Source organism: Alternaria burnsii (genome assembly GCF_013036055.1).
Source record: "Alternaria burnsii strain CBS107.38 chromosome Unknown 750, whole genome shotgun sequence".
Taxonomy (NCBI): Eukaryota; Fungi; Ascomycota; class Dothideomycetes; order Pleosporales; family Pleosporaceae; genus Alternaria; species Alternaria burnsii.
In genome coordinates, this window is record NW_024066108.1 from 1259851 (window position 1) to 1280785 (window position 20935).

Sequence of the window (20935 nt, forward strand, 5' to 3'; positions counted from 1 at the left end):
GGACTTCCCTGTATCTTGACCTAATTTAAATCTTTTCGAATTCGTCGTAACCTATTCCTTTGTTTCACCACGCGCCCTCCCTTGCCAGGATATCCCACCCTATGAGTCGCCAAATCTCCTCCTTGTACCATGTCTGCACATCTTTGTCGTCGACTTTGGCTACGTTTTGCATGGAACCAAGTCGCATAGCTGGAACAGGCTTTGTGAGAACATCCAGGAACTCGTCGTTTGTGTTGTTCCCATACATGCACGCAACAAGTGTTCGTTGCAAGCGGTCTCTTGCCAGAGGGCTCAAGCGCGCCCTGGTGCTCGTCACAGGAGTTTTGGTGCTCATTGTACGGGCGGGTCGGTTAGATGCCGAGCTAGGGCGAGCGTTCTGGGGGTTCATGTGGTTTGGAGCTAAACCCATCGCTCGTTCAAGAATCAATACGAGGGCCTTCACTTCAAGACGGGTTGCTAGGGCGTCACTATCCAGTCTTGTCGCCTCAGCAGCATCTCTCGGCTCGGGCGGTGGCAAGATGTTACCTTCGATAGATGTACTGCGATGTTGTCCGAACGTAAAATAATACAACTTCTTTCCCACGCGTTCGAACAGGACGAAGACGAAGCCATCGAAGATCTTTTGATGCACAGGATCAGTTTTCTCGAGGAATCCGAGAAAGCTGATTAACAAGTGAGCAACTGCTCTAGCCGGAGCAGACTCTCTCACGACCGGAGGCGGCGCTTTCGTCTTCGTTTTATTTGTTGAAGAGGGTGGCGACAAGGAAGTCTCCGCTGTACGTCGAGCTGATATCTCGATCGATTGCAACGCGGCCTTGAACATCCCTGCTACCTCACAGACAACCAAACTATCAAGTCGCACATCGGCTTTGCACTCCACGAGCTTATTTGTACCAACGAGTAACGACATGAAAGCTCTAGCACAGACAGAGAGAGCAACAGCGAAGTCAGATTTGTCCTTATCGAACGACATGGCTCCAGCGCTTCTCCGCCCTTGACGAGAGAGCAGCTCGTAGTTCTGAGCGACAATGTGTATTACCTTGCCAATGCCTGAAGCGATTTGTACAAGACTGAAGCAGAGAACCTCAGTGTCAGGCTCGTCGGACCGGCACAATGAGTGCGTAGTGTATAAAGCTTCCATGAGTTTGGAACCATCCCTGCCGAGCACTTCCAAGAAATCCAGGTCATTATCGATGGCTTCTTGAGCAGCGGCCGTTGGTGATTGCTTTTGTGCTTGTCTCGACGGTTTAGATCTCGTGGGTGACGCTGATGGTGCTTTGCGCTTGTTGGTGTAGGCGGCTGCATCAACATCCAAGACGGGACCGCACAGGCTCGACAGTAAGTGGTTCGATCTTTCGAGCTTAATGTTGACACCTCGAAGTTTCTCACATTCATCTTCGGCCTTTTGACATCGGTTCTTCCAGTAGGCGACTTCGTCAACATAGTATGTAGGATTTTTTCGCTTTCTGAGGCCGAGACCGGGCTTAATCTGGGCACGTAGCTGTAGAACGTAATCTAACAATATCAGAAAGTTTGGAGGCTTTTTTTTCCCGAAAGTTTGAATTTACCTCGTACTTGCATCCCGACTGGTTTGGTCCGAACAATGGCAAGAGCAAGTGCCATCTGTTGCTCAGACGGAAGGAAGGGCGGGCGCGAGAGCGCGTCCTGCGTCATGACGATGGTGATGCTGAAAGGAAGTCAAACAGGTGGCAGTGACCTACTTCAGGAGTCGACGAAAAAAACTGTATACGGTGGTTGCTATGACATAGGAAAGAGAGGTAAGGATAAGAAGACGAGGCAGATCGACGGAAAATAGAAGTGACGGCCTTGAGAGGTGAGATGACAAGGGCAGGGAGGAGACAACCCCCGCGACTGCGAGTGGAAAGAACGAATGTCACATCGAGCAATCTCTCTGTCACTGTCTTCGATTCTGGATGATAGTGAAGGAACCACAGTGAAAGTCTATGCCGTTCGTCTCGAGCTGAATGCAGTCGCTTTCGTTGCTGTGGTATATTACTTCTGCTACACTCGGCCGTGCGGCACTCGTAGAGTCCAAGCACGACAGATCGAGGCTGCAGCTGTGTTCATCTTGTATTGTACATATGGCTTACATGACTAATACATCCACTATATGCGTCTCTTGTGCCCTCAGCGCATGCGCTCCGTTCGCCTCTTGTAAGGCAGCGGCTCGACCCTCTTCCTCTTGAACTCTACAGCAATCTGGTCCTTCAGACCTGCGCGCTCCATGACACCAGCCATGCTCTCGTCCCATTTTGTCCTGAACAGCGTAGCTGTGATTGCGCTCAGCTTGTTCGAATCAGCAAAGCTGCGGAGGTTGAACCCCATACGCTGAGTCTTGTTGAACTTGGTGACATCGAGCGCCTTGCCTTCGTTTTGCTCAAAGACAAAAATGCCTAGGCGGTGGTATGGCGCACCCTTGTGAGCCCAGGGAGCAGCCCAGGGTAGCGCAATCTTCTTGGCACTGGGGTCTTCAGTTTTCTGATCTTCTTGAGCGATGCGCTGGAGAGGTATCGAAGTGTTGCTTGGCGAGATTGATATGTTGGAGGCGATGAGGTGGCATCGGTAAGTGAAGCCGTCCTTTTCTGTGACTGGCACATCTGCGTCTACCACCACCACAGTAACCAGCTTCTCACCGGGGGTGAAGGTCTGAACGTTGAGACGAGGCATCTTCTCACTGATGGCAGAATCCACAAAGTCTCCGGGCGCCACTGGTTTTCGTCCGAAACCGAGGTCAACGTCTGCTACCAGATTCAAGGAGGGGAGAAGGTCGGGAACGATGGCAAGTTGTGTGATACGTTGTTCCAGCACACGGCGCTTGAACTGGCGCCACTTCTTTTCGGCAAGATGGCGGTAGATTGGCTTGTTCATGTTACCTTCACAGGTTAGTCAAGTTGGTAGCATCTAAATTGACACGACCTACCCAGTCCGTCCTCAAACTTCCGCTTCACAACCGGGTCGTTGATATCGGCCAGGATAATCAAGTCTTGAAGATGCTGCTTCATGCTCCGCAGTCTATGCTCCTTGGCTGCCGGACCTCCACTGGTGCTTGGATCTTGGGCCTCCAGGTTCTTTATCCGCAATTGCTGGGTCTCGATTTCCTTGATCTTTTCCTGTCTGTCTTCTAACAAGACCTTTCTCGCCTCCTGGAAACACTGGTACGGCAATTGTTCGAAAGGAACCTCATCGGCCTTCTGCATGGTCGATCGACGAAGAGCAGCACGGCGACGACGGGATCCAACGGGTTGAACATGTTCTCTCCGCAAAAGTCGGCGTTCCTGCTTCTTGTTCTCAACCATCTGAGGGTCTAGAGTACCCCATTTCTGCATGTATTCTGGGGTTTCTTGAGAGCCAGCCTTCTGGGCAGCGCCTTCCGGTGGGTTCGAGGGCGGTGGTGGTGGTGTCGCATTCGTGGGTTGTGTCTGCACCTCTTCACGAGCTACGGCCGAGGTGGAGAGGAGGCGACGGGTGCCATTGGCGGCTGGCAATTGTCGCACGCATCGTAGACATGCGCTGAATTGGCGCAGTGTTGGCGTGGAGGCCATGGTGTTGATGGCTTGGACGGTGTTCAAGAACGATGGTGCCCGCTGGAAAATGTGGTGATCCTCACGTTAGCGCTTTTCGTAGACCTCCGCCTCCAACTCCGACGACTTCAACAGTTGAACCACCCCGACCGGCATGGCTTCCACAAGGATATCCGCGCCCATGCGTGGCGTCACACATCAATTGAGAAGTCTGTCGATACGGCCGAATGCGCTGTGCACGCGCTGCGCCGTATGTTGTTTCGCCGTCATTGTATGCGACATGCTAACGTCGTTAAGAAATCTCTATGCACGCCCACCAGCCGCTCAATAACCACATCTGCCCCCTCCAAGGCCACGCTATCGTCGATAAATGCCAAGGCCCATGACTCCGGATATGTACCTGTCAAGCCTTTTGAGCAGCAGACAGTCCTCGCGACTATCCACCAATTCCCTTCTCTGGAACCGCTCCGATTCGAACAATACCCTGCAAATCACCTATACCTGCCTACCCGACGAGACATACTACATCGCGCTGTCATCTACGAAGGAGATAGTACCCGGTTAGGTACTGCTTCGACAAAGACAAGATATGAAGTACGAGGTTCAGCAAGAAAGATCCGGCCGCAGAAGGGAACCGGTCGCGCTCGTCTGGGAGACAAGAAGTCGCCCATGCTGAAAGGTGGAGGTGTCGCTCATGGCCCCAAGCCCCGCGACTTCGCGACTGAACTGCCCAAGAAGGTTTACGACCTCGCATGGCGGACAGCACTCTCGTACCGGTTCAGGAAGGGCGAACTGATCATTGTGGACAATGCCATGGAGATTGAAAGCCCGTCAACAAAGCTACTAAGTGATATCCTCAAGTACCACGAAAAGCTACACGGTAGGGGCAGGAGTTTGATGGTCACGTTGGAAGAGCGACCGTTATTGGAGCAGGCGTTGGTAGAGATGGATCGTGGTGAGCAAACGCTCACATGGGAGGAAGTCGACGTCAAAAACCTCCTCGAACTGTCGCGCGTCATCATCGAGCGTGACGCATTGCACAACATCCTCCTTTCTCATGAGGAGGACATCACACACAAGGCCATCACGCCCTGGCACAAGAGCCTTGTCCGATCATCGCCACCCACCGAGCTCGAATCGACCATTGGCTGGGAAGAATTCCGCGGACTGTCACTCTCCGACCCCAAGGAGAAAGATGTCATGCGCGCTGGAGTCTACGAAAATGTGGCAGGTACACGCTACGCCTATGCTGAATCTCTGCCTCAAGGACCCAAACGTTCCGAACTCACGATATCCGCCTACAACCTCCTTTCCGAAGCCAAGGAACTGCAATTCGCCGAGAAGACCGGCCGTTCTTTCAGCGACTATCTCATTTCCCCGGAGAGTGACGAGTGGCCTCGCATCCAGACTATAACTTACCAGATCAACACGAAACATGACCTTGCTGGCAGAGCTTTGAACACCAACAGACTGGAGTCTGAAGAGATCATGGTCGAATTGGGGGAGCTTCAAGTACGGAAGGCAGAAGTAGAGTATGAGGCGGCGTTACTCGCAGCGCAAATCCATGAGCACCGCTCTGAGGCTTTCCGTTTGACTGGAAATGAAGTGAGTGCTGAAGAACAGTTGGAATTGGCTAGCGGCGAAAGGACCAATGTCGACAATGCAGAACTACTACTTTTGGAGTCTAGGCTTGAATTCGCCAAGCAGAAGAATGTCGTTGCCACTCTCAAAGGCCACTTCGCTGGCCAGCAGAAGACGAGGGAAGAGGTTAGGCTTTGTGAGGAGAAGCTTCAGGCCAAGAGTGCGGAAGTAGCGGCTGACATGGCCGAACGCGAGGCGATCGAGGGTGAGGACGTGCAGGAGGTGGATGTTGCGACTGGAGTTGAGACCATGGCTGAGCCGGCCAAGGAAGTGAACAAGTCATGAGGTTTTTGATGTGTGATATTATACAATGTATCTATAGATGTTCATGAATCGTTACACCGCCTGTGATGTTGTATGTTGTACAGTATGCTACATGCACGGGAACTATTCACGTTCCTTCTTCGATCTCCATCTTCGCTACTTTCGTATTGAGTTGTGCTGTCCGCGGCTCGGCATTTTGCTCGTGCACCTACGGTACTCTTTCTGAAGATTCGTTTGTCCAGATCACGTTGGACTATTCTCACGCCTCTGCATCTTTCTACTTGTTCTCCTTCTCAATCTTCTTGCCCTCGTATGTAACCTTCAGGATACCCCCAACCTGTCCCTCGCGCTTAGTCTCTCGCGATCCCTTGCACTCTTCCACCGCTTCGTCAATGGCCGTTATCACCGCATCCGCCTCTTCCAGCGTCGCTTTCCTACCAGCCTTCTTCGGCCCAAGCATAACCTCCACCTTGCGCCCTTCCTTCAGAAACTTCTTCATGGCAGCCAGCCTATGCTTCAGATCCCCCGGCGCAATTGCCCAATTCAATTCCAACGTTTTTGAAGAAAGTCCTGACCCCGCACTCAGCCCCTTGGCTTGCCGTCGCATTGTGTCCAGTTTCTTTTGGTGTTGGGCGCGTAGGTTAATTTTGGAAATAACGCGGCATGTTGGCAAGCTCTCTGGATCTAGGAAGCCATCTTGATCGTACTTTCCAGGTACCATTTGTACAACGTGGTGGGTGACTTTGTTTATGCTTGACAGCGCCTCCTGTAGAGGGACGTTCTTGTGAATGGCACCCTCTTCGTCGACGAGGTTTATAAAGTCAGCTTCGATGGCTTTGTCGATGACGTAGTAGTCTGAGATGGCATGGCGGCGGGTATCTTTTGTGTACTTTATCCCGCGGGTTGTGGTTCGGCTCGTGAGCGTGGGCGTGGACGAGGAGAGAGAGTTCGGAGACGGAGTTGGCGCAAAAGCTGGGGCGTAGAGGAGTGGGATTGATGTCGTGTTGCGCAGATTCGGAGCGATGAAGACACGGTAGAGGGCACGAGAGGTACCGGAGATGTGGTGCGTAGGCGGCATGCTGGACTACTTTGTGCAAGTCGTGGGAAACGAGTGAACGGGAGTGAAGAAGTTTGAGTAGTGACGTGGGACAGCTGGAGATGGAACTTTCCTGTCGGCACTAGCAGGGGTGGAGTCGAATCGGAGCAGTGACGACCTCCGCACCCGCAATCGTCCATGGTGCCCACCTTCAGCCTACTCCCACGTAGCACACCACCATGATAGCGATACAGACGGCTCGTATCTCCCTTGATCTCTCGCGACTCTGCCTGCCGCCATGAGTGATCCCCTGGCGGAATATTTGTCTGCACTCGATGCGCGTGACGCAAGAGAGAAGGCGCATGAGGAATACGTGAACGCCTGTAAGTTGCAGAGTCGAGTGCGCCATGTCACGGAATCATGCTCAGATGTCTAGATACCAAGCTCGCCGATAACATGGCGCAGTTTGCGAACCAGACACCCTCCGCGGAAGAGTCAGCCCCCGCGGCCAGCGCATCAAAGGGTAAAGGACCAGCAACGACCGATGTCTCCTCGCCATCTGCTATTGCGCAACTTCGCTCCGAATTAGCCGTCACTCAGCGCACGCGGGGTGATCTAGAAAGTCAACTGAGCGCCCTTACTGCCGAGCTGAGCACCCTCAAAGCCTCAGACACGCAACAAAAGCAGCGCATAGAACAGCTCGAAAAGGTCCGGACACAACTGGAGAGGCGAAGCAAGGACAGAACGGAGGAGCTCAAGGGCAAGGGGAGGCTTGTGGAGGAGGTACACGACGAAATGGTTGCGCTGAACCTACAACTGAACATGGCGGAGCAGGAGAAGGAGAAATTGCGCAAAGAGAATGAGGAGTTGACTCAGAGGTGGGTCAAGAAGATGGAGGAAGAGGCACGGAAGATGAATGAAAGGTCAGGGTGGGAAGATCAGTCACGGAGGAAGAAGTAGAGACAAAACAGACTTTTTTGATCTCGCTCTGTTTTACGCTGTTGACAGTAAATCATAACATGGCCGTATTTGCAGTGTCTTGAATTACACTCGACTTCACTTTCCAAGGACTGCCGGCTTGCTCGCTGATGCCTTGTATGTCTTGGCGCTAGAGCTCCCCGCAATAAGCATACAGCTCCCGCCTTGCCTCCCCACCAAACAGCATCAAACTCACCCAAACAATCTCGACGCCGTCTTCAACCATGGGGACCGCTTTGAAGACGTGGGGTAAGTCTTATCCCTCCTCCGACCATGTCCCGTCCATCACAATACTATGATACCCCGCTTGCCGTTGCGTGCTAATAAACATCTCAGAGCTGGAGAACTCCGTCAAGCTTGTAGATCCCCAGAAAGACGCTCTCTACAACTATTCTTCCTCAGAGCAGAAAGCCATCAACAACGCGCATCCATGGCGAACCGACCCCAACTACTTCACGTCTGTCCGCATTTCGGCCATCGCCCTCCTCAAGATGGTCATGCACGCGCGATCCGGCGGCTCAATCGAAGTCATGGGCCTGATGCTAGGCAAGATTGAAGCACACACATTCGTCGTGACCGACGCATTCCGGTTACCAGTCGAGGGTACAGAGACACGAGTCAATGCACAAGACGAGGCAAACGAGTACATGGTAGAGTTTCTACAGCGCGCACGAGAACAGGGACAGATGGAGAACGCCGTCGGCTGGTACCACTCGCATCCTGGCTACGGCTGCTGGCTCTCGGGCATCGACGTCAACACACAGAAGACTCAACAACAGTTCCAAGACCCCTTCTGCGCCATCGTCATCGATCCCGACCGAACCGTCTCTGCGGGCAAAGTTGAAATCGGTGCCTTCCGTACCTATTCAACAGAGTATGTTGAGAACCAGGCCAAGGCAGGTGGCGGCTCCAAAAACACAAGTGGCGCTGAGAGCGACGGCTTCGAAACCATTCCGCTCGGCAAGATTGAGGACTTTGGCGCACACGCCAACCACTACTACCCCCTCGAAGTCTCGCACTACAAGTCGTCACTCGACGCTAAGCTACTAGAAGCGCTGTGGAACAAGTACTGGGTACAAACGCTGTCATCCTCTCCTCTCATCTCCAACCGCGACTACGGCACCAAACAGATTTCAGACCTCGCCCGTAAAATGCAGCAAGAGAACAACAGTAGCAAGCGCTTCAAAGGCGGGGCAGGATACGCGACGAATAACGAGAGTAAGAACCAGTTGACCAAGCTGGGTGCGGCTGGGAGCAAGATTGCGCGTGAAGAGGATATGGGTCTGCTGGCTGCAAACGTCAAAGATAAGGTCTTCAACCTTACCAACGGGCAGGAGGTCAAGAGCCAGGAGGTCGAGATGGAGACTTCCTAGGTGTACGATGAAGTATCGTGGATAGCATGGTATGGCGTTCAGGGTATGTAGGGCGTACATCGGATAGATCATGGGATGGGATACCACGCGAAATGAATCGAACAAAAATGATCTCTATCTTCGTGATCTATGCTCTCTATGCTATTGTTACATTCATGTCTCTGCCTTGCACATACTATCATACATCACACTAATTATTGATCAGCAACCCCAACCGTTTGAGCGTCTCAGTCCTCCCAAGAATTGTGAAGATGTCATACAACCGCATCCCCTGCTCCTGCCCAGTAATCGTCTTCCTCAAGTAGTGATACACATCCTTGCTTCCCTTCTTGCCTTCTGTCCTACCATCAATGATCTCGTGCACCTTCTTCATCAGATTTTCCTTATTCCAATCTTCCTCTTTGATATCTGCCAACATTTGCGCGCGCATGGGTATGTCGGATGTAGTCGACATGGGCGGTTGCTTGTCGAATGGACGGATGGGTGTGAAGAAGAAGGAGTTGCGGTACAGAAACTCGTTTGCGTTTGTGTAGTTTTCTGCGTCGGCAAGGATGATGGAGCGGATGTGGGATTCGGGGAAGGGCGTGCCAATGATGGATTGCCAATCTTGATAGGGGCCGTCTTCTGAAGTGAGGAGTTTGGAGGCGTTGCGAACCAGTTCTTCGAGTTTGGGTCCGCCGACAGAAGCACGTTGCAGGGCATGTTTGCGCTGGAGGAATTGCATTTTACCGAATGTCACTGTGGTGTTACCCTTTGTGAACTTCAAACTGAACTTCTCAATCAATGTCTTCAGGTCCATGACATCGCTCTTTTCCTTGTGGCTCCATCCTAGCAACGCAGCGAAGTTTGTCAGGGTCTCAGGGAAGATTTCCATCTCCTTGAAGGCAGTGATGTCGGTGTCGAAGTTTCGCTTGCTGAGCTTGTTGCCGTTCTCGTCGACGAGGAGGCCGACATGGGCGAATTCAGGAGGTGTCCAGCCGAATGCTTGGTACATGGCGATGTGCTTGGGGGTGCTGGGCATCCATTCGCTTCCTCGTATTACGTGAGTGATCTTCATGAGGTGGTCGTCTACTACATTCGCGAGGTGGTACGTAGGGAGGCCGTCAGATTTCAACAAGATGGGGTCTTCGTAAGCAGATTCGGTGACATGGCCGCGTCTCTTAAGGGGTCGGAAGGTGCCATAGATGAGGTCCTTGTATGTCGGGTATTGATCTGGAACCCTGAGGCGTACGGTATGCGATTCCCCTTTGGATGCTCTGTCGTCGCTCTCTTCTTTGGATATAGCAGGTGGGGCGCATGTGCGGTCGTAGTCGGTTGCGATGCCCAGCTTGTGTCTGTGTTCGGCCAAGACGTTCAAGCGCTCGGAAGAACAGAAGCAGCGGTATGCATGTCCTGATTCCAGAAGTTTGTGCGCATATTCTCTGTATATCTCACTTCTCTCTGACTGTTTGTACGGCCCATACGGACCCCCGACTTCTGGCCCTTCATCCCATTGCAGTCCCGCCCATCGTAAGTCATCGAAGAGTCGTTGTTCGGCGTCTGGTATCGTGCGCTTTTGGTCTGTGTCTTCTATCCGTAGCAGAAATTGGCCACCCGTTCGTTTTGCGAGGAGGTAATTGAACAGCGCCGTCCGCAGTGATCCAAGATGTAGGTAGCCCGTCGGCGAAGGCGCAAAACGCGTCCGTGCGGGAGATGTCGGTACGGCAGTACTAGCCTTGTCCTTTCCTTCTTTAGCGAGCTGAGGATTTCCTTTAGAGGCGATTGAGCGGTGCGAGGATCGCGAAAGGCGAACTAGACATGACCGGCATGTGTAGGTGGATAGTTGCGGGCGGACAAGTAGTGAAAACGACATTTGGGTGTTGATGCGACGCAAAGGGTTCGAGTTCGCGGTTGAAAATGACGTGCAGGGATTCGCCCGACGTTAGTGGGGGCCGCTCCTCAGGAATTTGGCCCGCATTGCAAGTGATCGACAAATCTGGAGAAAGTTTGTTGCCTTCACTCCCACTGGACAGGACGCATCTTACTTCGTTGCGCCCGCCTTATTTCTTGTACATACTCCTAAGAGTGTGTCTTGTTCCTCACTTTCCGACTCATACCCCAAAGTAGCCCAAAAGTAGGTATTCCCAATCGACGACATCACCACTCTCTGCTAACGCCATGCCAGTGGATGAGGAAATCGATCTTTACGGTAGATACACAAGTCTAGAGACTGCGAACTGCACTGACCAAAACAGAGGTCCTCGAGATCGAGAAGGGCGCGAGCAAGATCGAGATCAAGAAAGCATACCACAAGGTCCGCAGGCAACAGCAGTGCATCCACGCCTCATACTGACATACAATAGGCCGCGTTAGCACATCACCCCGACAAGGTCGCAGAAGAAGACCGTGCAGAAGCCGAGGTGCGCTTCAAGGCCGCGAAACAAGCCTACGAAATCCTCTCCGACGATGATAAGCGACATCTGTATGATACCCACGGCATGTCTGCCTTTGACCCCTCCAAGGGCGGCATGGGCGGCGAGGGGCCCGACATCGACGACATCTTTGCGCAGATGTTCGGCGGCATGGGCGGATTCGGCGGAATGCCAGGTATGGGTGGCATGGGCGGCATGCCTGGTGGACGAAACGTGCCACGGAAGGGACGCTCAGTAGAGCAGGAGTACGAGGTCAGCTTGGAAGAGCTGTACAAGGGCAAGACGACAAAGTTCTCAAACACAAAGAACATCATCTGTAACCTGTGCGAAGGCAGCGGTGGAAAGAAGGGCGCAAAGGCGAATTCTTGTGCTTCCTGTGGCGGGCGGGGTATGTCAATTTCTCACCTTGCACTTGACGACTATACTGACTTTCCAAGGTGCAAAGCAAGTCCTCCGCCAGGTCGGTCCTGGCCTCGTCACCCAGGAAACTGTTCCTTGCGGTAACTGTCAAGGCTCTGGCCAAGTCATCCCAGAGAAGCAGCGTTGTAAGAAGTGCAAGGGCAAGAAGGTCGTCGAGACCAAGAACGTGCTAGAACTCTACATTCCCCGCGGTGCGCGACAAGGCGAGCGCATTGTACTTGCAGGAGAGGCAGATCAACTACCCGACCAGGAGCCAGGCGATATCATTTTCACGCTCACCGAGACGCCACACGATGTCTTCGAACGCGCAGGCGCTGATCTGAGGGCCGAGTTGAAGGTTAGCTTAGTGGAGGCACTAACAGGCTTCGACCGCGTGGTCATCACTCATCTCGATGGACGTGGTCTTAAGCTCAACGTGCAACAACCAAACGGCAACGTCTTGCGACCAGGACAGATCCTCAAGATCGAAGGAGAGGGTATGCCCATGAAGCGCAGCGACGCGAGGGGCGATCTCTACCTAGTAGTTGATGTTGAGTTCCCAGAGGATGGATGGTTGAAGAACGACGCCGCAGTACAGAAGCTCCGTGACGCACTACCCAAGGACGAAAAGAGCGAGGAGAAGCATGAAGAAGAGGAGGAAGTAGACGTTGAGTGGGATGCAGACATGGAAGAGTACGGCGCTGGTAGCGGTGACCCACGTGCTGGAGGCGCCGAGTGGGAAGACGATGATGAGGAGGCAGAGGGCCCTCAGTGTGCGACACAGTAAAAGGTTGCATGATACGATTGACGATTGCATGGCTCGGCGTTAGGGGGACGACGATTACATCGTATCTTACACACGCGGAGAAGTCGCGGATATAGACCGGTTATACGCTGTATACAAGATGCTCTCATTTTTTCACCTCTGCCACAGCTCTGGAGGCGGTAGGTGGTTAAGAATAAACATCGCAGCCTGGCTAATATGGCTATTGGAAGTGGGAGCAAACATGGGGAATGAGCTCTTTCGTCAATCTCCTTGAAGTGGCTGTAAAGGTCGCGTTCTTCCATTCAAGGGTTGATGAAATCCATGCATCACCAGTGCTAGGGGCTGCGCTGGCACACCATTCGCAGCAGTTTCACCGGGCAAAGCCAACCACGCTTTCCTATTGTCTAATAAGCTTACTCTAACTACTCAACATACCTGGATCCCTGCATGGGGCTGACATACAAGCATGGGGCGGTATAATCATTATCAACGACGGGCAACATGATCGATCTTGCGACTGTTGTCCTCGTTCAAGATCATGCACAGCTTTCAGATCCCATCCCTTGCTCGGAACTGTAGGCCGGCGACATTGCTTCAACATAGTGCTTGCGAGGCCTACCTCGCATTGTTGAGCTTGCAGCTATATTGGCTATTTCCGGATTTTGTTCGGAACTTACACGCGCAATCCCTGTACCAAAGTGAGATGGGCAGAGTGGCAGTCATCGAGTATTTGGACGAGTTGTCAATGCCGCCGAGAATGTTCAAGAGTTCTCGAGAGCTGCAATGCTATCTTGATGAGACCGCTGATGTGAAGCCGACGCATCCTTGGCGAAGACTGTTCATACTTGAAAATCTACCTCTGAACTACGTTCAAGTTCTCAGTTCACACCTACGCATTCCCCAAGTGTTTTTGGCGCCCACTGGACCGATCCCGCAGCTCCTTCATTCAATCACCGCAAACCTTTCCGTCGTTACTCCGAAAACAACTTCGTCAAAAGGTATCCTTTTACACAGCCGATTCGCATTGATGCTGATCCTGCGGTTCATGGGCATACCTTCAAATGCGACTTCAACATCGACCGTCACATACAATGCTACGACCCAAAACGGCCGATCATCGACCAACCTAAGAGCTATCATGCTTTGTCGTCTGGACATCTGCTGCCCGGGAAGATGGCTCATGGGATTGTAAGATTCGACTTTCAGCTTTGTTCGACACCACTAACCTCTCTGGGTAGTGGTTCTCATAGTAGATCCGCCAGTTGGTAAATTGGTCAAATCTATCTCGGAGAATGTCATGCTCGAAGTTGATTACTGTTCAGAAGATTACGCGTACTCCCGATTGCATTCACTGGATCCCGATCTCCATGACTTCACAATACTACATCGAACCCAGACGACTGGGATTAAGGGGAACAGCGCCCACAGTATACTTCTATGTTTGACGACATAGTCGCTATCCAGCAAGGCACGCCATCCAGAACGACAAGTCCACGTACATGCACCGACACCGCTCGCAAGCTCGCGATCTGCTCGTCTCTTTCGTATGTCCAAAGGCGAATCCTGACTCTACTACGATTGCAGACAGATTCCCTTGCAGAAAAGTCACATGTCAATCGATGGTACTATCTTCGTAATTCTTATCAGGGAGTATTGGGCAACTGGCAACACGAGGTCTTCGTTTTTATTGTCGACGTAAAGTTTGTTATGAGCATCTTGCTCATCGAATTGAAAGAAAACCTTGAAACTTTGGGATTATACCGTCCCGGTATAACTGACGAACTGCAATGGGAACGAGACGGGTGGCTTTCGGTACAACATCACTGCGGCAAGATCATCGGCATTGCAGATGCTCTCTTGCAGTCCTACATGTAGTTCACTACCATGCAAGAAGCACAAGCTGCCAATAAGAATGCCTCGAACCTTGCTCATATCACCAACCTAACGATGCTGCTCATACCTCTTTCGACTACTACAGCGACCTTCTCAATGGATGAAAAGTCTTTGCCTGGGAAGACGAAAGGGTAGATCTTCTGGGTTACGGCGCTGCCTGCTTTAATTGTTACTTTTGCGATTACGACGAAGGCGCGAGCGTGGCTGAATCAGTACTGGAAGATATGCACAGCAAAGCAGAATCAAATTCACATTACGAGCGAGCATAGAGCTTAGGTGACCAGGAGAAGTACTCGAAGATTAAGACCAGTTCCGGGGGTCTTGGGATACACTAAAGCGATCATGGCTTCGGTCACTGAAGACTGTGAGGATACATCAGGCTTCTGACACATTGTAATTCGAGTAGTATGCAACCAGATCACGTTGAGAAGAGTTACATGATGTTCAATACATTGGCCGGCCGTTCGTCGAAGTCTTTCCATCTTCATTTGAATCTGTTAAAACTTGACCTTTCAGAGCAATCTTGAGCATGCCTTCTTCTCACCGGCGCATGCCTCTTGCATCAAGATATGATTCTTCATCTGCAAACGACACACGACGTCTCCGTCGCCTGTCTTCCGCAAGCTGCCTTCCTTCTGCAATGAGATACTCGTCGCCACGCCACGTTCCAGCGTTGTGTGGCTGATATCTATCCTCGCGTTCTGGTTGCCTTGGTTCATGGACTGGCCTTTCCATATCGCGTGGTAAGGCATTCGGCGCGAATTGCGATTGCCTCTGATCTTGCATATTGTCCCTGTCGTTGAAACGTGACTGTCTTTGACCGTGCGACTCCTCCCAATTGCTATAGTGCGATTGCTGCCGATAAGGTTCGTCGACGTCTGCGACCTTCCTCCTGTCGGCCAATTCGACCATCTTCTCCGCTTCATGCACTGGAATCGGAAGCATGGAGCCCCATTCGGCTGCCGCATCACAGAAGTCAATGATGTCTAATCTTTCTGCTGTTCAGGTTTAGCTTCTGCGTATGATCGTTTCATCATTTTACTCACAATCAGTCATCTCCCTCGGCCGTTCTATCTCGCGCCCTCGCCGTGCCTGTTGAATCGATGAATCCGGATTCATCTGCATGAATCGCACGGGGTACTTTGGCTGCTTCTTCATCCGCGACACTACGTTTTGATACATCGCAAGATAGTCATCCCTTCGACTGCCTGAGATCTTCGCTAGTTTACAATCTTCCGGGTAAGGCGCAAGGAAGTTGACAAGCCAGATGATGTCGGCATCGCGACCTGGGTAATAATCGAGACTCACAATGAGGCGTTTTGTGAGACGTAGCGCAAAAAGACCAATTATGAGGAATTCTGGAGTAGGACGATGTGCAGGACGCAGTGGTGCGGAAGGATTACGGGTGATATCAGGAAGTGGGGAGAGCGCAAATCTCTGAGTTCGCTGCATGCTAACAGTATTACGATAGAAGATGATGGTACAGAGGAAGCAGTATTTAGGTATCACTGGTCAGGTATAAGATATTGCTTGCGCGCCCTTGGCGGTAAACGACCATCGCAACGCACTGTGTGAATGATGATCGTGAAAACAGACAAGCCCTTTTTTCGCCCAAATCCTAGCATACTGCCGCGCTCGGATTGTCTCATGCCTTCGTTAGTTCTTGACGTCTTGTTTGTTGCTTCACTAGCGTTGTGATACTACTGTTCGCTACTTAGTCATCCAGAGCTCCTCTGCAGATCAGAGTCAAGAGAAGGCTTTATGCGGGAACGAAGGAACGAGTCGCTGAAGAGCGGTACGACACGGCACCCCAGTGCGGGGTTGGAATGGCGCTATGTTTAGTGTCAAGAGAGCTCGCCTTGGCCTTACCATCACCGTCTGCTGACGCTCTTCTTGTTCGATCACACACCCGTCCTTTTTCGAGACCCATTGTCTTCTCCAATGGATGATCAAGGCGCGGAACCCCGAAACAGCCGTCGGTCTCGCCAGGCTTGCCTGAATTGCCGGTAAGCTCTCGCCCATTATTCTGCGTAACCACATGCGCGTCCAACATATCGGGTTCGCAAACGATTACAAAATACAAATCGTGGCGACTGAACATGGCGACATAGACGAAAGAAAGTCAAATGTGATGGCGAGCAGCCTTCATGCAGCTTCTGCGCTCGGTTGCTCCAGAAATGCGTCTACCGCAGCCGCAGATGGACAACGACACAAGACAGCCGCCCAACGTCAAACCATCCTCAAGACATGAACCCAAATAACGTATTTCCTTCTTGTCCTACTTTCAAAAATCATATATTGACTGCGCCATAGAAAGGTCTGACTTCATTGGATATGAGCGGCGATCCCCAATCCGATTTCAGTTCCATGCTTGAAAGGTACCGCACCCCCCATTGCTAAGCATATCTCAGGTTGTATGCTGAACTCTTTGCGCAGTATCGATGCAGCAGCTACTTTAGATTTCACAGGCAGGCAGCACCTTCCAACTTCCAATATAAACGATGCGTCGATCAATGCTCATAGTCTCGAACCGCAGATGCCTCCATCTCACATCTTATCATCAACTATCGAGTTATTTTTTCATCATTGGCACGGGCAGCCATACTGCTTCTTTCATGAACAGACATTTCAGCAACAGCTACGCAATGGTAGATTGCCGAACTACCTGATACGAGCTGTACTAGGAATAGCGATACGCTTTTCAGATGACCCATTCTTTGCCGACAAAGATCGCATAGCTGCAGCGAACGCATCCGCAGCATGGAAAGAGACTTTTAGGCGGATTTTCGACTCTGATGAAGTCTTAGACCACTATGTGGTTCAAGCGGCGACTTTACTCGCGCTGTACGACTTCACAGGTATTTCTGCTCTTTATTCACAGACAGAGACAAGGCTGACTGCTTCAGAGTGTAAGCATAGAACTGCATGGATCAAAATTGGTGTAGCTGTCAATGTTGCACAAGCTATGCACATGATGACTGAACCGCCCACTGAATTACCCTTCTCCGCTCAAGAGGAACGTCGTCGCACGTTATGGTCGATCTACCTTCTAGACAAGCTGGCTACTTGTGGCAGACATAGACCGTCCTTATTCCAGGACCAGTCAATTCGTATTCAGTTGCCCTGCAGTGACGGAAACTTCCGAACATCCACATCGCAGCAAGTGGTAAGTTTGGAAGAGTTCCTGCGTTTCGTCGACTTCAGAGTCGATCATATGGAGACACTCGCACCAACTGTTGTTGTCGCTTCTCTCCTGAGTCAAGTGGCCAACTACACTTTCCAACGAGACATTACTGGCGATCGGAAGGCGCCCTGGGACCACACATCCGAGTATCAAACCATTTGCTCTCAGCTCGCCCAATTCGAAACACTCTTTGACTGCTATGGGGACATACAAGCGACAATTCTGAACGCACCTCTTTGTCAGTCCGAGCCCAACGTGCCGATCACCGAGTCCACCATCTTGACTTATGTCCTGTATCATCTTTGCTACTGCTTGCTTCAGCATCCGTTTCTGATAAGGCGTCGACTTGAGAGGACTCAATCCAAGATACCCGCCGGCTTTCTGTCTCGCACGATCGTCAGCTGCTTCACACATGCTCAGGAACTCACACGCACTTTGGAAAACGCGGCCCGCGCGCAATACAAAGTGTCAGCAACGTTTTTGAGCTATGCTTCCACTGTAGCAGGCTCAATACACTGTTTGTTCCAGCACTCGCTAGATTGCCTTACTCGCATACAATCCGTGGAAGCTTTACAAAGCAGTATAATGCACATCAGCGGAAAAACTAGGTTTTGGAAGACGTCAGGGCGCATGGTATGTGAATACTGGATATAGCTCTATCATTAACTAACAAAATGGTATTCGCAGGTCGCAAAGCTCACTCAGTTCGCTGTTGATTCGATGCGTTGTTCTGACTTGATCGATCCTGCCCTCCAAAGTGTCCCCCTCGAACTTGCCGACATCGATCAACTATACGCACTCTGTGACTACGGCACACTGTCCACAACCAAGACTTTGAGCTCCATCAATACGCCTGCTACAAACATCGAGTCTGAAAATATCCCAACTGAACGAGAACAAAGTCCCAGATTGGATCTTGAGGGCTATAGTGGGCACATTGACGGGATCCTACCTCAGATCTTTGGGCCTACGAACACCGGAACTATGATCGACAACTTTTCATTTGCTCTCAGAGATCATGGCGAGAATGAGGAAAATATCAGCGGTACAAATTATGTGTGGCGCTTGTAGTGTTATACGAACCATTATACTCTTCATCGACTTCTACCTATATCAAGGTGTCTGGACGGCCTCAGTGGCAAATACGCTACTGCTTTGAGCTAGCAAAGGGAACAAAGGGCGAACATCGAGCGCGAACATAGAGGTGTCGGAAACAGGATATAGTCAAGGTACAGGCTGACAGGTGATTAGAGTTTCGAGCCTACTTCCTTCCGCCATTCTAATTTCCTTAGCAAGGCCCGCTGAATCTTGCCGCTCGTAGTCCTAGGGAGGAAACTGCCTTCTACAAACTCCAGTTTTCGTGGATATTTGTATGGTGCTGCGTTCTTTTTGCAGAACGTTTGTAGCTCCTGTTCAAGTTCTTGAGATGGAGCATTCTCGTACTCTGTCGTACGAACGACGAATGCCTTCACAACTTCTCCTCTTCCTGGATCTGGTGAGGATATGACGGCAGCTTCTGCGACGGCAGGGTGTAGCTTGAGCGTGGATTCTACTTCGAAAGGACCTAGGAAGTTGTCAGAAAAAAAAACCCCCCAAGGCGTTGGGGCTAGAGCAAACCTATTCGGTATCCAGAGGAGTTTATAACATCATCCGCTCGCCCCACAAACCAGAAGTAGCCATCTTGATCACGAGTTGCTCTGTCACCGGTTAGGTAATAGGACTTGACTTCCCCGTCCACCGTAACGGTTCTTTCATTGCGGGTGCACGTATTATCTTCCTGCACGTAGCCATCGAAGATACCGAAGAAGTTACTGCTACCCTTCCGGTCACTCAACAGCACTGCTATATCTCCTTCCTCGTTATGAGCAGCCTCCGCTCCGGTTGCCGTTATGATGCGGAGGGGTACCCCAGGTGCTGGTTTCCCCATGGAGCCTGGGCGGATCGTGGAGCCTTTCAGATTGGCACATAATAATGCGGTTTCTGTTTGGCCATATCCTTCGTAGATGTCGAGACCGGTAAGTTGACGCCATCGCTGGGTGACTATAGCGTTCAGCGCTTCTCCAGCCGTTGTACAATGAGCTAGCGCAGCGGGAGGGTTTCGCTTGAAGTGGTCTTCTAGTTCGGGTGACACGAGTTGTCGAAAGATGAGCGGAGCGGCGCAAAGGGTAGTTATCGGGTACCGGCATAGTATATCCACGGTGCGCTTTGCATTGAACGCTCCGCGATCATCGTGCACGAAGAGCGTTGCGCCAGAGTTCCAAGCTCCGAAGAAAGACCATGCAGCCTTTGCCCAACCTGCCAACGGGTCAACGACGTCGCTCTGAACTTCCCTGGTGAACGATTTGACAAACCTTGGTCCGCAGTGTTCCAAAGGACTTTGCCTGGAGCTAATTGATACCATTGTCCGAATGCGCTTCCTCCTGCTACTCTATTCAGTAACTCACTCATATGCGAAGTGCTCGGAACCTTACCTAGAGAGAGCATGACCTGATTATGTCTTACCATTTTCGGGTGACCAGACGTTCCAGAAGTGAAATAGATCATGGCTGGACTGCTCCATTCTTGGTACAACGAGTCGAATCTGGCATCAATCTCGATATTCTCTAGTGCGGCATACAGAGAAGAAACATCGTGATTCCTAGTACCATCCCCGACTCTTATGATATGCTCCACTGTCGGACAATATTGGCGCACGGTAAGAAACTTCGACACGCTCGTTTCGTCGCCGACAAACAGTCTCGATTTGGTTTTATTGCACCGATATTGAATCTCCTTCTCGGTCAGGAGATTCGGCCCTGGTGATAGAATGATTCCGCTGCGAATGGCCGCAAGCGCGACCTCCCACCTTCAGATGGTCAGTCGAATTTCTTGTAGACTCATGGATCGCATACTAACCATGCAGGCACCCTTGGGAGAACCATCGTCATAGTATCCCCTTTACCGAACCCCAATCGGTCAAGGAGGAGAGCAATTCTATGGGATTGCTTGGAAAAGTATTTGAAGGTCATGTGCCTGGTGTTCGATTCGTCTTGCGATACCCAGTGCATGGCCTGCAAATCACTCCGCTGATCTGCCCATTTGTCGATTACATCGACCGCAAAGTTGAATCTGTGCGGCATCTCGCTAGACTTCGAATCAAGTGTCGCCATGGGTACAGTGATACAGAAATTTGTTTGAAGGTATATGATTTCGACAATCCAAGATTGATGAAGCTGAACAACATGGTTTCAAAAGAATAACTGGACACATGCGCTACATACCCGGCCGGTTGGCGAGAGTGGCACGGCATTCTCGATGCATCACTCTAGAAGGAGCAGGTCTATGCAGCCTCGGGTTTGGAGACCTAACCCGAGTTCAGATAAAGTTTTGCGGGGTAACGGAGCCTCGAAATGCGGCTATGTGGGGACGGGCTTGGCGCGGCCCGAGGTGTGTCCGTGGACGGCTTCAA

General features: G+C 51.4%; 10 protein-coding genes across 10 annotated transcripts; 4 read left to right on the top strand and 6 right to left on the bottom strand.

Moving 5' to 3' along the window:
* Positions 1–64: 64 nt before the first annotated feature.
* Positions 65–1674, bottom strand: GT037_001832 (phosphatidylethanolamine-binding protein pebp; the record flags this gene model as incomplete). The annotated part of the gene is made up of 2 exons (XM_038926879.1): positions 65–1515; positions 1569–1674. 2 exons carry the CDS (start codon positions 1672–1674, stop codon positions 65–67), a joined length of 1557 nt encoding a protein of 518 aa, XP_038790171.1.
* Positions 1675–2148: 474 nt separating this feature from the next.
* On the bottom strand, positions 2149–3563 carry GT037_001833 (uncharacterized protein; the record flags this gene model as incomplete). Its single annotated transcript, XM_038926880.1, has 2 exons — positions 2149–2894; positions 2942–3563. The coding sequence occupies 2 exons, from the start codon at positions 3561–3563 to the stop codon at positions 2149–2151; spliced, it is 1368 nt and encodes a 455-aa protein (XP_038790172.1).
* A 133-nt stretch (positions 3564–3696) lies between these two features.
* On the top strand, positions 3697–5468 carry GT037_001834 (ribosomal protein l4; the record flags this gene model as incomplete). Its single annotated transcript, XM_038926881.1, has 2 exons — positions 3697–3792; positions 3840–5468. 2 exons carry the CDS (start codon positions 3697–3699, stop codon positions 5466–5468), a joined length of 1725 nt encoding a protein of 574 aa, XP_038790173.1.
* Positions 5469–5724: 256 nt separating this feature from the next.
* On the bottom strand, positions 5725–6525 carry GT037_001835 (uncharacterized protein; the record flags this gene model as incomplete). Its single annotated transcript, XM_038926882.1, has 1 exon — positions 5725–6525. The coding sequence occupies one exon, from the start codon at positions 6523–6525 to the stop codon at positions 5725–5727; it is 801 nt and encodes a 266-aa protein (XP_038790174.1).
* A 256-nt stretch (positions 6526–6781) lies between these two features.
* GT037_001836 (uncharacterized protein) lies at positions 6782–8834 on the top strand (the record flags this gene model as incomplete). Its single annotated transcript, XM_038926883.1, has 4 exons — positions 6782–6866; positions 6920–7406; positions 7619–7710; positions 7798–8834. 4 exons carry the CDS (start codon positions 6782–6784, stop codon positions 8832–8834), a joined length of 1701 nt encoding a protein of 566 aa, XP_038790175.1.
* Positions 8835–9024: 190 nt separating this feature from the next.
* On the bottom strand, positions 9025–10686 carry GT037_001837 (glutamyl-trna synthetase; the record flags this gene model as incomplete). Its single annotated transcript, XM_038926884.1, has 1 exon — positions 9025–10686. One exon carries the CDS (start codon positions 10684–10686, stop codon positions 9025–9027), a length of 1662 nt encoding a protein of 553 aa, XP_038790176.1.
* Positions 10687–10730: 44 nt separating this feature from the next.
* GT037_001838 (uncharacterized protein) lies at positions 10731–13660 on the top strand (the record flags this gene model as incomplete). Its single annotated transcript, XM_038926885.1, has 7 exons — positions 10731–10898; positions 10941–11022; positions 11069–11127; positions 11177–11633; positions 11683–12427; positions 13286–13598; positions 13649–13660. 7 exons carry the CDS (start codon positions 10731–10733, stop codon positions 13658–13660), a joined length of 1836 nt encoding a protein of 611 aa, XP_038790177.1.
* A 1183-nt stretch (positions 13661–14843) lies between these two features.
* Positions 14844–15755, bottom strand: GT037_001839 (uncharacterized protein; the record flags this gene model as incomplete). Its single annotated transcript, XM_038926886.1, has 2 exons — positions 14844–15301; positions 15350–15755. The coding sequence occupies 2 exons, from the start codon at positions 15753–15755 to the stop codon at positions 14844–14846; spliced, it is 864 nt and encodes a 287-aa protein (XP_038790178.1).
* A 1084-nt stretch (positions 15756–16839) lies between these two features.
* On the top strand, positions 16840–18558 carry GT037_001840 (uncharacterized protein; the record flags this gene model as incomplete). Its single annotated transcript, XM_038926887.1, has 3 exons — positions 16840–17161; positions 17210–18120; positions 18175–18558. 3 exons carry the CDS (start codon positions 16840–16842, stop codon positions 18556–18558), a joined length of 1617 nt encoding a protein of 538 aa, XP_038790179.1.
* A 176-nt stretch (positions 18559–18734) lies between these two features.
* Positions 18735–20636, bottom strand: GT037_001841 (uncharacterized protein; the record flags this gene model as incomplete). The annotated part of the gene is made up of 5 exons (XM_038926888.1): positions 18735–19051; positions 19105–19782; positions 19839–19910; positions 19959–20332; positions 20383–20636. 5 exons carry the CDS (start codon positions 20634–20636, stop codon positions 18735–18737), a joined length of 1695 nt encoding a protein of 564 aa, XP_038790180.1.
* Between the last annotated feature and the right edge of the window lie 299 nt (positions 20637–20935).